The 13470-nt window shown below is 40.3% G+C and overlaps 2 protein-coding genes across 3 annotated transcripts; both read right to left on the minus strand.

Annotated features, from left to right (window-relative positions):
- Window positions 1-71: 71 nt before the first annotated feature.
- On the minus strand, window positions 72-9803 carry tbp (TATA box binding protein). Of its 2 annotated transcripts, none has more exons than XM_029639860.2 (8): window positions 9653-9803; window positions 8966-9083; window positions 8522-8847; window positions 8249-8336; window positions 3456-3547; window positions 3201-3368; window positions 2929-3023; window positions 72-1155 (listed from the first exon to the last, which is right to left on the minus strand). In XM_029639860.2, exons 2-8 carry the CDS (start codon window positions 9014-9016, stop codon window positions 1076-1078), a joined length of 900 nt encoding a protein of 299 aa, XP_029495720.1. In that variant the 5' UTR covers window positions 9017-9083; window positions 9653-9803; the 3' UTR covers window positions 72-1075. The 2 variants fall into 2 exon arrangements, with proteins under 2 accessions (XP_029495720.1, XP_029495719.1); XM_029639859.2 differs by having other exon boundaries at window positions 8966-9173.
- Window positions 9804-11294: 1491 nt separating this feature from the next.
- Window positions 11295-13428, minus strand: LOC115112854 (proteasome subunit beta type-1-like). Its single transcript, XM_029639863.2, has 6 exons — window positions 13238-13428; window positions 12764-12871; window positions 12362-12443; window positions 12083-12212; window positions 11840-11946; window positions 11295-11602 (listed from the first exon to the last, which is right to left on the minus strand). Exons 1-6 carry the CDS (start codon window positions 13333-13335, stop codon window positions 11417-11419), a joined length of 711 nt encoding a protein of 236 aa, XP_029495723.1. The 5' UTR covers window positions 13336-13428; the 3' UTR covers window positions 11295-11416.
- Window positions 13429-13470: the final 42 nt, after the last annotated feature.

Here is a 13470-nt window from a genome sequence, read left to right on the forward strand (position 1 = left end):
TCCCTGGATTGTTGTAAATCTTGCCATACCCTGAAGACAAAGCTTTTTAAACTAAAGGAGGGAGATCAGAATTAGTAAGGAAACATTTAACTGTGCACAAGGTAGCAAAATAACATTTAACACAAACAAATTACTGACAGGGCTTTCATGGTAGACCAAAAATACAGTTGTGTAAAATGAAACAAAATCCATGGTGAATTAGGCTAGTTAGTCCATTATAGCATTAAAACATGAGGGTTCTTCAATCATGACCAAAAACTGAATGAGAAATAAGACATGAGGTACATACAGATAAGACTAATACCATTCCTAAGATGCAGACTAAGGCTGCATTATTAATGTTCCATTTTCTTGCCTTCAGTACCAGTCGTCCAAACAATGTTAAAATAATGACAAATTGGGTAGTTAAGCCTTGCTGCGATACAATCCCAAGTGAGATTCTTCATACAACAATGAAAAAGACTAAAAACCATTTAAATTATGAATCTTAAAATGTCTGTAGGGAATGTGTGGACAAAGATGCACTGAGAAACTGTAGGTTAACAATAAAACCTACTTTAGAAAAATTAAAAGAGCCAGCCAAGACTGCCTTAAGCAAGAGTCACTTAAAAAAAAAAAAAAAAACTGCTAAAATACAGCATTTCTCCAAGTATCACCTTTATCTACTCCCCCAGATTCAGATCTACTCATAAATACCATGCATGTCCAGTATGAAGGAAGTTAAAAGGTATTTTCGCGAGCCAATGCTAACTAGCATTAGTGCAGTGACTGGAAATCTACAGGTATCTGCTAGCATGCTAAAGCTAGTTAGCATTAACTCAATAAACTACATTTAACTTCCTTCATACTGGAAACAGACATAAAAATGGTATCCACGAGGTCATCTGACTAAGTAGATAAAAGGCCTCATTGCCAAAATCTCAGAATTATCCCTGTAAGGTGAATAGGAGTGGTCCCTGCTTTGTTGATTAAACTGTGCAGGTCCAATCAGAGTCCCAAAGGAACGGGTCACAACAAAGGACAAGTGTCCCCGTGACTATTAAAACAAATTTTTAAAATAATGTCAGACAAATATTTACGTCGTCTTCCTGAATCCTTTCAAGATCGGGTAGATGTTTTCAAATGCTTCATAAATTTCTCCTCTCACCTTCGCACCTTGAAATAAGCAGCAACAATAGGTTACATTTGACAAAAATTGACAACAAATTTTCCTTTTCTACCGTTGCTTGCCAAAGTATTCACCCCCCTTGGCATTTTTCCTATTTTGTTGTCTTACAACCTGGAATTCAAATTTATTTTTTGGGGTTTGTATCATTTGATTTACACAACATGCCTACCACTTTGAAGATGCTAAATATTTTTTAAATATGAAACCAGACAAAAAAAACATAACTTGTGTGCATAACTATTCAACCCCCCCCAAAGTCAATACTTTGTAGAGCCACCTTTTGCAGCAATTACAGCTGCAAGTCTCTTGGGGTGTCTCTATAAGCTTGGCACATCTGGCCACTGGGATTTTTGCCCATTCTTCAAGGCAAAACTGCTCCAGCTCCTTCAAGTTGGATGGGTTCTCAATTGGATTGAGGTCTGGGCTTTGACTAGGCCATTTTTTTTTTTTTTTTACCTTTATTTTACTAGGCAAGTCAGTTAAGAACAAATTCTTATTTTCAATGACGGCCTAGGAACAGTGGGTTAACTGCCTGTTCAGGGGCAGAACGACAGATTTTGTACCTTGTCAGCTCGGGGATTTGAACTTGAAACCTTTCGGTTACTAGTCCAATGCTCTAACCACTAGGCCACTAGGCTACCCATTCAAAGACATTTAAAATGTTTTCCCTTAAACCACTCGAGTGTTGCTTTAGCAGTATGCTTAGGGTCATTGTCCTGCTGGAAGCTGAACCTCGATCCCAGTCTCAAATCTCTGGAAGACTGAAATAGGTTTCCCTCAAGAAGGTACCTGTATTTAGCGCCATCCTTCAATTCTGACCAGTTTCCCAGTCCCTGCCAATGAAAAACATCCACACCACCATGCTTCACTGTGGGGATGGTGTTCTCGGGGTGATGTGGTGTTGGGTTTGCACCAGACATATCGTTTTTCCTTGATGGCCAAAAAGCTCAATTTTAGTCTCATCTGACCAGAGTACCTTCTTCCATATGTTTCGGGAGTCTCCCATATTCCTTTTAGCAAACACCAAACATGTTTGCTAATTTTTTTCTTTAAGCAATGGATTTTTTTCTGGACACTCTTCCGTAAAGCCCAGCTCTGTGGAGTGTATGGCTTAAAGTGGTCCAATGGACAGATACTCCAATCTCCACTGGAGTTTTGCAGCTCCTGCAGGGTTATCTTTGTTGCGTTGCCTCTGATTAATGCCCTCCTTGCCTGGTCTGTGAGTTTGGTGGGCAGCGCTCTATTGGCAGGTTTGTGGTGCCATATTCTTTCCATTTTTTAATAAGGATCTAATGGTGCTCCGTGGGATGTTCAAAGTTTAGGATATTTTTTATAACCCAAACCTAATCTGTACTTGTCCACAACTTTGTCCCTGACCGGTTTGGAGAGCTCCTTGGTCTTCATAGTGCTTGGTAGTGGGGCCTTTCAGAACAGAGATCATGTGACACTTAAATAAAGTCCACTTGTGTGCAATCTAACTTATGTGACTTCTGAAGGTAATTGGTTACACAATTTCTTATTTAGGAGCTTCATAGCATAGGGGTGAATACATATGCACGCACCACTTTTCCATATATATTTTTTTTAAACAAGTTAGTTTCTTAATTTCACTTCACCAATTGACTTTGTGTTTGTCCATTACATGAAATCCAGATCTATTTAAATTACAGGTTGTAAAACAACAAAATAAAGAAAAACACCAAGGGGGTGAATACTTTTGCAAGGCACTGTATGTCATTAGGAAAAGGAGAAAAACTCACCTGTTAATACAACTTTGCCTGAAACGAATATCAACAGGACAATTCTGGGTTTGATCATTCTATAGATTAGCCCAGGGAACAACTCCGGTTCATAACTGAAAAACAAGAAAACGATTAGGCCTACTTATGATCTTTGCTCTCAGTACTAAATCACTTTAGGAATACCAATCGCAGTATTATAAATAATGAACAAAATGACAGAATTCCAAGTATGACAATGCATCTCCTCAGCTATTACAGACTTGAATATTGCAGTAGTGAATTTTACAAACCTGCTGAACTGCTGGTGAGTTAGTACAAGTCCCTCTAACCGAATGGGGAATTTGACATCACAGCTGCCCACCATGTTCTGTATCTTGAAATCAAGGAATTTGGCTGGGAAGCCCAACTTCTGCACGACTCTGGCATATTTCCTGGCCGCCAGGCGGGACTGCTCTTCACTGGGAGGGGGAAGAGGGAGTATGAGGCCTTTAAATAGATGATCTCATATGTTTTGTGTTTTTTCTTTGTTGAAAGAAGATACTAACCTTTTGGCTCCTGTGCACACCATTTTCCCAGAGCTGAAGATAAGTGCAGTTGTTCTTGGCTCTCGTATTCTCATGATAACAGCAGCAAATCGCTGTAAGACAAAGTTGCGAATTTGTTCAATAGAACAACAGTGTCTTGGTGGGACATTCTCGGACCAGAAGCAACATGCCTTTCAGGCCCATTCTAGTTGGCATTTTAGCTTGGTCCCATTTCACCTTTCCCTGGGCCCTGACAATGATTTGGAAAAGGTATGTACAGCACTAGTTATTATATAGGATGAGCTGTGTATTCGACATGGGGTCTGAATACTTTCCGAAATCCCATTTCCACATGTTTAGAATTTTTATTTATTTATTTCACCTTTATTTAACCAGGTAGGCAAGTTGAGAACAAGTTCTCATTTACAATTGCGACCTGGCCAAGATAAAGCAAAGCAGTTTGACACATACAACGACACAGAGTTACACATGGAGTAAAACAAACATACAGTCAATAATACAGTATAAACAAGTCTATATACAATGTGAGCAAATGAGGTGAGAAGGGAGGTAAAGGCAAAAAAGGCAATGGTGGCAAAGTAAATACAATATAGCAAGTAAAACACTGGAATGGTAGTTTTGCAATGGAAGAATGTACAAAGTAGAAATAAAAATAATGGGGTGCAAAGGAGCAAAATAAATAAATGAATTAAATAGTTGGGAAAGAGGTAGTTGTTTGGGCTAAATTATAGGTGGGCTATGTACAGGTGCAGTAATCTGTGAGCTGCTCTGACAGTTGGTGCTTAAAGCTAGTGAGGGAGATAAGTGTTTCCAGTTTCAGAGATTTTTGTAGTTCGTTCCAGTCATTGGCAGCAGAGAACTGGAAGGAGAGGCGGCCAAAGAAAGAATTGGTTTTGGGGGTGACTAGAGAGATATACCTGCTGGAGCGTGTGCTACAGGTGGGAGGTGCTATGGTGACCAGCGAGCTGAGATAAGGGGGGTCTTTACCTAGCAGGGTCTTGTAGATGACAGTATGAAGCGAGGGCCAGCCAACGAGAGCGTACAGGTCGCAATGGTGGGTAGTATATGGGGCTTTGGTGACAAAACGGATTGCACTGTGATAGACTGCATCCAATTTGTTGAGTAGGGTATTGGAGGCTATTTTGTAAATGACATCGACAAAGTCGAGGATTGGTAGGATGGTCAGTTTTACAAGGGTATGTTTGGCAGCATGAGTGAAGGATGCTTTGTTGCGAAATAGGAAGCCAATTCTAGATTTAACTTTGGATTGGAGATGTTTGATATGGGTCTGGAAGGAGAGTTTACGGTCTAACCAGACACCTAAGTATTTGTAGTTGTCCACGTATTCTAAGTCAGAGCCGTCCAGAGTAGTGATGTTGGACAGGCGGGTAGGTGCACAATACACAATACCCCATATTGACAAAGCAAAAACGGCTTTTTAGAAATGTTTGCAAATATTTAAAACTGAAATATCACATTTACATAAGTATTCAGACCCTTTTCTCAGTATTTTGTTGAAGCACTTTTGGCAGCGTTTACAGCCTCGAGTCTTCTAGGGTATGACGCTACAAGCTTGGGGCACCTGTATTTGGAGAGTTTCTCCCATTCTTCTCTGTAGATCCTCTCAAGCTCTGTCAGGTTGGAAGGGGAGCGTCGCTGTACAGCTATTTTCAGGTCTTTCCAGAGATATTTGATCGGGTCCAGGTCCGGGCTCTGGCTGGGCCACTCAAGGACTTGTCCCGAAGCCACTCCTATATTGTCTTGGCTGCATGCTTAGGGTCATTGTCCTGCTGGAAGGTGAACCTTCAATCCAGTCTGAGGTCTTCATCAAGGACCTCTGCTCCGTTCATCTTTCCTTTGATCCTGATGAGTCTCCCAGTCCCTGAAAATTATCCCCACAGCATGATGCTGCCACCACCACCATGCTTTACCGTAGAGATGCTATTGGCCATGTGATGAGCGGTGTCTGGTTTCCTCCAGACTTGACACTTGGCATTCAGGCCAAAGTTTAATCATGGTTTCATCAGACCAGAGAATCTTGTCAGAGTCCTTTAGGTGCCTTTTGACAAACTCCAAGTGGGCTATCATGTGCCTTTTACTGAAGAGTGGCTTCTCTTCATCTGGTCACTCTACCATAAAGGCTTGCTTGGTAGAGTGCTACAGATATGGTTGTCATTCTGAAAGGTTTTCCCCATCTCCACAGAGGAACTCTGGAGTTGTCATAGTGACCATTGAGTTCTTTGTCACCTCCCTGACCAAGGTCCTTCTCCCCTGATTGCTCAGTTTGGCCAGGCAGCCAGCCCCAGGAAGAGTCTTGGTGGTTCCAAACTTCTCCATTCTTAAATTGAAGGACACTGCATTCTTGGGGACCTTCAATGCTGCATTAATTCTTTGGTACCCTTCCCTAGATCTGTGCCTCGACACAATTCTGTCTCTGAGCTCTACGGACAATTCCTTCGACCTCATGGCTTGGTTTTTGCTCCGACATGCATGGTAAACTTCGGCACCTTATATAGACAGGTGTGTGCCTTTCCAAATCAGGGGTAGGGTAGCCTAGTGGTTAGAGCGTTGGACTAGCAACCGCAAGGTTGCAAGTTCAAACCCCCGAGCTGACAAGGTACAAATCTGTCGTTATGCCCCTGAACAGGCAGTTAACCCACTGTCCCTAGGCCGTCATTGAAAATAAGAATTTGTTCTTAACTGACTTGCCTAGTTAAATAAAGGTAAAAATTAAATTTAAAAATCATGTCCAATTAATTTAATTTACCACAGGTGGACTCCAATCAAGTTGGAGAAACATCAAGGATGATCAATAATAAGCTCAAGTTTGAGTCTCATAAATACTTGTGTAAATAAGGTATCTTTTTTTATTTGTAATAAATTTGCTTGAAATAAAAATTGATAAAAGATTGTATAGATGAGGAAAAAAATCTAATATAACCCATTTTAGAATAAGGCTGTAACAAAATGTGTATAAAGTCAAGGGGTCGGAATACTTTATGAATGCACTAACTACATTTTAATAATTTAGCAGACAAACTTATCCTGAGTGACTTACAGGAGCAATTAGGGTTAAGTGCCTTGCTGAAGGGCACAGACAGATTTTCATCTAGTCAGCTCTGGGATTTGAACCAGCAACCTTTCAGTTACTGGCCCAACACTCTTAACCACTAGGCTACCTGACTACTGATGTGCATAACCATTACTTATATATTGTCCAGACACACACTGCATATTTATATTACGGACTGACACTGCTTCTTCAGATATTTCTTGATTCTTTTTGTCAAGGCCGGGGGGGATTATTTGTGTATTAGCATTGTACTTTTGGACACACACTGCTGGAGATAGAATCAAGCATTTCACTGCACCTGCTTTAACTTTACACTCGTACCCATATGCGGGTTGAAAACAGGATATCTGATAAACAGCTAAATTGGAATGCAGTGGCTGTAGAGTAAAATGCCATACATGACATCAGAGCTCTGGCTTTGCGCTTCACAGCACTGTATGGGTTCAGAGCTTGAGCACTTCGCACGACAAGACGGTGCCTCCATCCCTCCCGCAACTTTTGCACAAAAAAATAATAGTCTGTGGTAAATGCTGTAAATTAAGAGGACTCAATGTATTTTCAAATGTGAGATGTTGAGAACTATAATAAATGCCTCTGATGTCATACATCAATATTTACATATCTTGCATTACTCATCTCATATGTATATACTGTATTCTATGCTATATATTGCATCTTAGCTTATGCCGCTCTCACATTGCTCACCCATATATTTATACATTGTTATTCCTTTCACTTAGACATGTGTGTATTCGATTTTTGTTGTGGAATTGTTAGATATTACTGCACTGTTGAAACTAGAAGAACAAGCATTTCGCTACACTTGCAATAACATCTGCTAACCATGTGTATTGTGACCAATATCATTTGAAACAAGCAAGCCAAACACCTGTGAGTCCAAATGTGCACTTCACATTTCCAGATCAAAAAACTCATACAGTGTCAAGGTTTATGATCACCATGTTTGATGTACAGGATTACATGGCGACATACCCTGGGTTGTTCTGAACAGAATGTTAGTCTGTTGAAGAAAATTCACCGCGGCACACACACCTGAATGCACTCATGATCCCTATGCGCACCAAAATGATCAGTTTCCCTGAATTGCATTGTGAAAGCCTAACACTGTTGTGTCCTATATTATAACTTAGCTAGTCATATTGACAAGAGAACAGGTTTTCAAATGATGCCCATCTGACCCAGATTGCAATTTATAAATGGACCACTTTTGGATTGCATAAACAGTAATTGTGTGATGGCGGGAATGTGTTCCAAACAAAACAACCACAAGTGTGCTGCTCTAGTTCCTCAACGGCACAGCCAGGAGAGCTAAAAAATATATTTAAAAAAAGCACCTTATAGTTGAAGACTCTCTTTGAGTCATAAAAGTGCATTGAAATTACTTAGGAATTGTGCACATTGGAGAGGTGTGTGGCCACTTGGAGACACCAGTTAGTCCTCTCAAAAAAAACACTTTCATGTTACTGAATGTATTCAGAGTATTTTCAGATTTAGTTATAGTACAGCAAATGTAAAATAGACATCAAATCAACAGTGTAATGTTTAGATTCAGTCATGAGTCAGATGAACTGTTGCCAAAATTCCAATAACCTCTAAACTGTTCCCTTTCCGTTGCTACCATGGTTAATTCACACGACGGTAAATGGTTAGCATCTGCTAATCTGTGTATGCAACAAATTAATAATAACAATATGCTTACCTTTGGATTGTACTCAGCATTTCTAGCTCGGAGTGCTATTGTTTTTAAGTCAAGTTTACAGCCCAAGTTCACAGTGGATACGATATTCCTAGAGAGAAGGAAATAAACCATGCAATCAGGATGGGAGATTCTCCTTGTTGATATGGTCACATCACTATAAAAATCATATTCAAACCGTCACTATTCACCTTAATCTTTTAGCTTCTTGTGTTTCAGGTTTATAGCAGTGCCTACATAGTGGTTGAGACTAACACATTATTCAAGAACACTTACTGTAGTTGTGGGACAATCCCAGAGCTCTCAGAGGCAGGTGTGGCAGGTGTGATGGGTGTCATGGGGGTTAGCGGTGTAGTGGTGTAGAGAGGGGTGTTTCCTGGCAGTGTGGTGGTGGTGACCGTTTGGGAGTGATAAAGCTGTGGCGTCTGTCCTGAGCCCCCTGACACCCCACCCTGCTGAGTCGAAGCCTGCTGCTGCTGTTGTTGCCGATGCTGCTCCTCCAGGAGAGACAGGCTGTTGGTGTTCGTCACAGGTTGGGGAGTCAGACCACTGCCATAGGGCATCATGGGGCTGAAGATGGGTATTCCAGGTGTCATTGCCCCCTGTAAAAGACGTGAGAACAAGCCCTCCATTAGGCTAGTTGAATCTAGAACATGTGAGCAAAGCTGTGTTGTCAACAAAAACATCTCACTGACATGTATTATTAGTCAAATTAGTTACCTGAGGGGAGGCAAGACCCTGGAAAGGAGGCAAACTGTTGTTCTGCTCCATGTCCTCAAATTATGAAGGTGGACAGTTTGTTGACCGTCTCAAAGGAAATAAATTCAGAGACCTAGGACTAGGAGCAATTCTGTATTTGAAAATGCCGACAAAAGTCATGTGTTGGAACAGAGCGTAGGAGGGAACCCCTTAGCTAGATAATTTTGACCTGAAAAAATATTAGAAGAAAAAAAACATACATAAAATTAGCTAAGCATCGAGCCCGGTGAAATTGCTACGAAGTAACCCTGCTGTCAAGAAACTTGATCATGACTCAACTAGACCACATTATGCAGCAGTAGCTAGCGAAAAACTATCGACCGCTAACGTTAGCAAGCTAGTTAACAAACTTAGCCTTTGCAAACCTTCAGCTAGCTACAGGCAGCAATAGTGGCGCACGAAATCCCTCTTAATATAGCTAGCACTAACATTACACTTCGGAATAATTAAATCCAATGTTCACAGAACGCGTACAAATTGTTTGGCGCAAAAATCGCAACTGAATTGATGATTGGCAGAGCTGGTCAGTCTAACGTTAGCGTAGTATTTACGCTAGCTAGCTACTTCCATGTCAACACTCATGTGGTCATAAGTGTTTTGCACACTAAGTGGTGAAGTTGAGATGGGACAACATTTTCAAATACTCACCACGTCCATAAAACAGCACTTAAAATGTCACATTAAAAACCTAGCCGCTGCTTTCACTGGTTCATGCGCTCACTCGCTCAAAAATTATATCCGGTATGGTACTTAAACACTTCCGGTGTCAAAGTTCACATAACATTTTGGGTTATTTTGTCTGGCAGGAGCAAAGGCAAAGGTTATCCAAAATTCAAAACAGAAATTGCTGTTCAAGAAAAAAAGGTTGGCATTATGCATTTTCTTTCGTGATTTTCTTTGATTCAATCCCTGTTTCAGCAGTACCCCTCAACCCTTACATATTGTGGCAGCAGAAAGATAATCCCTGGTTTCTGGCCTTTGTCAGAAACGTTACCCCTGGTTGCATAGGGGCAGTACCGATTTTAGCATGTACATCTTGGTGGAGCAAAATATATAAGTGGGACGCATGCCAGCAAAGCCACTACACAACACTAAATAATACATTCTTTCGTAGGACCATCGTTAAATATCCTACCTGTATCCCAAAACCATCATTATTAACGTTGCACGTGAAAACGCTCGTAATCTAACGCTCGTAGAACAGCTAAACGCATCGGTCGATTATTTTTCGCCCTCCCGTGTAACTTTATACACAAGATATTCACTGAACATAGCATCATGTGGTTTATTAGCCTCTGTTCCCGCCGATAACTTCAGAACAATTCACTACAAATAAAGTTGCCAATGTCTTTACAAATAAAACAAGCCAGCGACGTATAAAAAAAATGCTTCAAATTAAAACCGAGATGAGTGCAATAAAATAATACAATAGGTTATAGACATACTTACATTAAATTGACAAATGTCATGCTCAATAAATTGAGTTACTGTACAACACCTCATTTGGCCGCTTTTCCTTCCAGTTCTCTGCTGCCTGTGACTGGTACGAATTGCAAAAATCGTTGAAGTTGGAGACTTGTCTCCCTCACCAACTTTAAACATCTGCTATCTGAGCAGCTAACCGATCGCTGCAGCTGTACATAGTCCATCGGTAAATAGCCCACCCAATTTACCTACCTCATCCCCATACTGTTTTTATTTATTTACTTTTCTGCTCTTTTGCACACCAGTATCTCTACCTGCACATGACCATCTGATCATTTATCACTCGTTAATCTGCTAAATTGTAATTATTCACCTACCTCATGCCTTTTGCACACAATGTATATACTCTTTTTTTCTTTTTCTGTGTTATTGACTTGTTTGTTTACTCAATGTGTAACTCTGTCTGCACACACTGCTATGCTTTATCTTGGCCAGGTCGCAGTTGTAAAGGAGAACTTGTTCTCAACTAGCCTACCTGGTTAAATAAAGGTTAAATAAAAAAATGAAGCTGGTTGAGAATGCCAAGTGTGTGCGCAAAGCTGTCATGAAGGCTATTTGAAGAATCTCAAATATATTTTAATTTGTTTAACACTGTGTTACTTCATTGTTTTGATGTCATCACTATTATTCTACAATGTAGAAAATAGTACAAATAAAGACCCTAGAATGAGCAGGTGTTCTAAACTTGACCGGTAGTGTATGTTGGAGCAAGAATTGTCTTGATACATTTGGAAACTGTTCAGACTTCATTGTAATCAAATACATTTCATGTTTCTTAAAAAAAATATATACTGACATGAGAAAATTAACTACAGGGAACATTTTTATTCTTCAGCAAGAATGTAAAGAGAAAAGCAGGGGAAGGGTCCAAAATATGAAAAATCCAGACAAAAGCAGTAGCTTGAAATTGTGGCAGAAATAAGTTGTTCAGTCCTTCCTGAGTGGGACTGTTTCTTCTTTGATGCCCTCCTTGGTGACGATGCAGATCCTGAGGGCATCTCCGGTGTACACGTCTCTCTCAGCAGCAGAGATGAAGACATCTTTGACCAGCTGCACAGCCTTCTCCTGGTTCAGGGGCAGGTGCTGCACACCCTCCATATTCTTGAATCCAATCTAATTGTAAATTAAGAATAAAAGACAGACTAAGGGGCAATACAGAAACAAAGAGATGGTTTGTCCCGAACCAAAGATATCTTGGTCACTAGAATGTCTAGGGTTTCCCTGCCACTGCTAAATTCTGCATACACATTTGGCATACAAACATTCAAGCCATATTGTGCTGTCAAATTGGACAAAGCCCTCAAAAGCTATTAGCAATGCTCAACTTATACCACTTTTTGGTTTCTTTACCTGATTGTCAAGCAGAGGTTGCAGCATGGCACTCGCTGAGCCACCAGCTTTGTATGTGTCTCTCTGATAGGATCCCACAGGGTCAAAACTGTAAACAGCTCCTTTACCTGAAAAGCAAAAACAAACCAGCTCAGTTTAGAGTCATAAATAGTGGACTAGACTTAACACATGCAGTGAATACCTTACACATATGGAACCAAGCATCTGATAATAGTAATAGCAGCAATAGAGCAGGAGTCATACCCTCCTCATCCAAGCCACCGATGATGTTGTAAACGTAGTAGGGGAAGAATCTTCTACCGTACAGGATTGTTGACAGCATGGCTGCGATGGCTCCACTTGTCATGCTCTTGTTGTTTGAATGCTTGTACATCTAAAAATACATTCTCCCATCAGATATTGGCTGATAGAATATTATACATTTACAAACGTTACCTTATTGTGTACGCCATAAGTTTCTGCTCAACTAACAATTTTGAAAGAAAAAATTATGAAAGTGAAACAGCCTCAAAATGATCTCACCTTTAATCTTGCATCAATGATTTTGGTCAGAGTCAAGCAATCCCCATGGAATCCACTGCAGCCTATGACAGTCGTATTTGTTCTGTGAGAAATTAAACATGTATTAGTCACAGTACCGTAACTTAGTGGTGAAATATTTAACATATAATTTATTATGATGTTCACAAGCATAGACAGGCAGCCCAATTATGATTTCTCCACGACTAATTGTTTTTTTGTTCAGCTCAGAATAAGATCTGTGATTGATCGGATTGGTCAAATGATCAATTAGTGAAAACATATCAGAATTGAGTTGCCTGTCTAAACACAGCAATAGTGAGGCAGTAAATGGGGTTAAACCACACCATCTGGCAATTTTCCTTCGGTCATCCTTGGAAATACAGTTGTGTGCACATGACTTACAACTTGTAACATTTTGGAGAGTCACGACTGTGGATTGAATAGCCTTCACTCAAACGGGTGTCTGAGGCCACAATGGCGAAGTCTTCACCTGCAACGGCAAGCACAGTCCTGGAAACACAAAAAAAAGTTAAGTGTCAGTTGACATGATGCCCTAACAAACAAGTTGACGTTAGTTTTGGCAAAACCTTAACTCAACTACCAGATAATTAACGTTAGCTACTGTAGCTAACTGAAATCGAAACCAGATAAACATGTATTGTTGTTCACGTAGTTAGGTAACGTTACTTAACTACGAACATCTATTGATAAAGTGTTAGTTATTTGCACAATGACATATTACTAGTCAGACGCTATCTCCAGTCAGTGTCCATTCCTGCAGAAAACAATTATGTACAGCATTAGCTAGGTAACGTTACTGTAGCTTGCTATCATTTGGGCTACCAAAACGATTGTTAGTTGGATATTGACGCTTACCCTCCGTTGAAGGAATATGGAGAGAATCGGTGCTCTACTGGTCCAGTATAGTGATACTCCTTCATTTTCCCATTATCTCCATAAACTTGTGTAAACATTATGGCAGTTAACAAGAAAACCCGAACTCTTCAAATTGCTGAGACAAATGGGAAATCTCGCTGTATCACTGCAATATGGCGGACGGAAATGCTTCTTCTTCATCATCATCATCAACAACCGACAAAACAAGAAAA

The sequence above is a fragment of the Oncorhynchus nerka genome, linkage group LG28 (assembly GCF_034236695.1).
Source record: "Oncorhynchus nerka isolate Pitt River linkage group LG28, Oner_Uvic_2.0, whole genome shotgun sequence".
Classification (NCBI taxonomy): domain Eukaryota; kingdom Metazoa; phylum Chordata; class Actinopteri; order Salmoniformes; family Salmonidae; genus Oncorhynchus; species Oncorhynchus nerka.

Excerpts from the sequence above, each read along its gene's own strand:
- tbp (XM_029639860.2), bottom strand. The coding sequence starts at position 9,016 with ATGGAGCAGAACAACAGTTTGCCTCCTTTCCAGGGTCTTGCCTCCCCT. Across the intron at positions 8,848-8,965 it reads AGGGTCTTGCCTCCCCTCAG|GGGGCAATGACACCTGGAAT; the intron begins GTAACTAATTTG and ends CGTCTTTTACAG. Across the intron at positions 3,548-8,248 it reads ATGCTGAGTACAATCCAAAG|CGATTTGCTGCTGTTATCAT; the intron begins GTAAGCATATTG and ends TTTGTCTTACAG.
- LOC115112854 (XM_029639863.2), bottom strand. The coding sequence starts at position 13,335 with ATGTTTACACAAGTTTATGGAGATAATGGGAAAATGAAGGAGTATCAC. Across the intron at positions 11,947-12,082 it reads CGGTGGCTTGGATGAGGAGG|GTAAAGGAGCTGTTTACAGT; the intron begins GTATGACTCCTG and ends TTTGCTTTTCAG. Across the intron at positions 11,603-11,839 it reads AACCTCTGCTTGACAATCAG|ATTGGATTCAAGAATATGGA; the intron begins GTAAAGAAACCA and ends ATTTACAATTAG.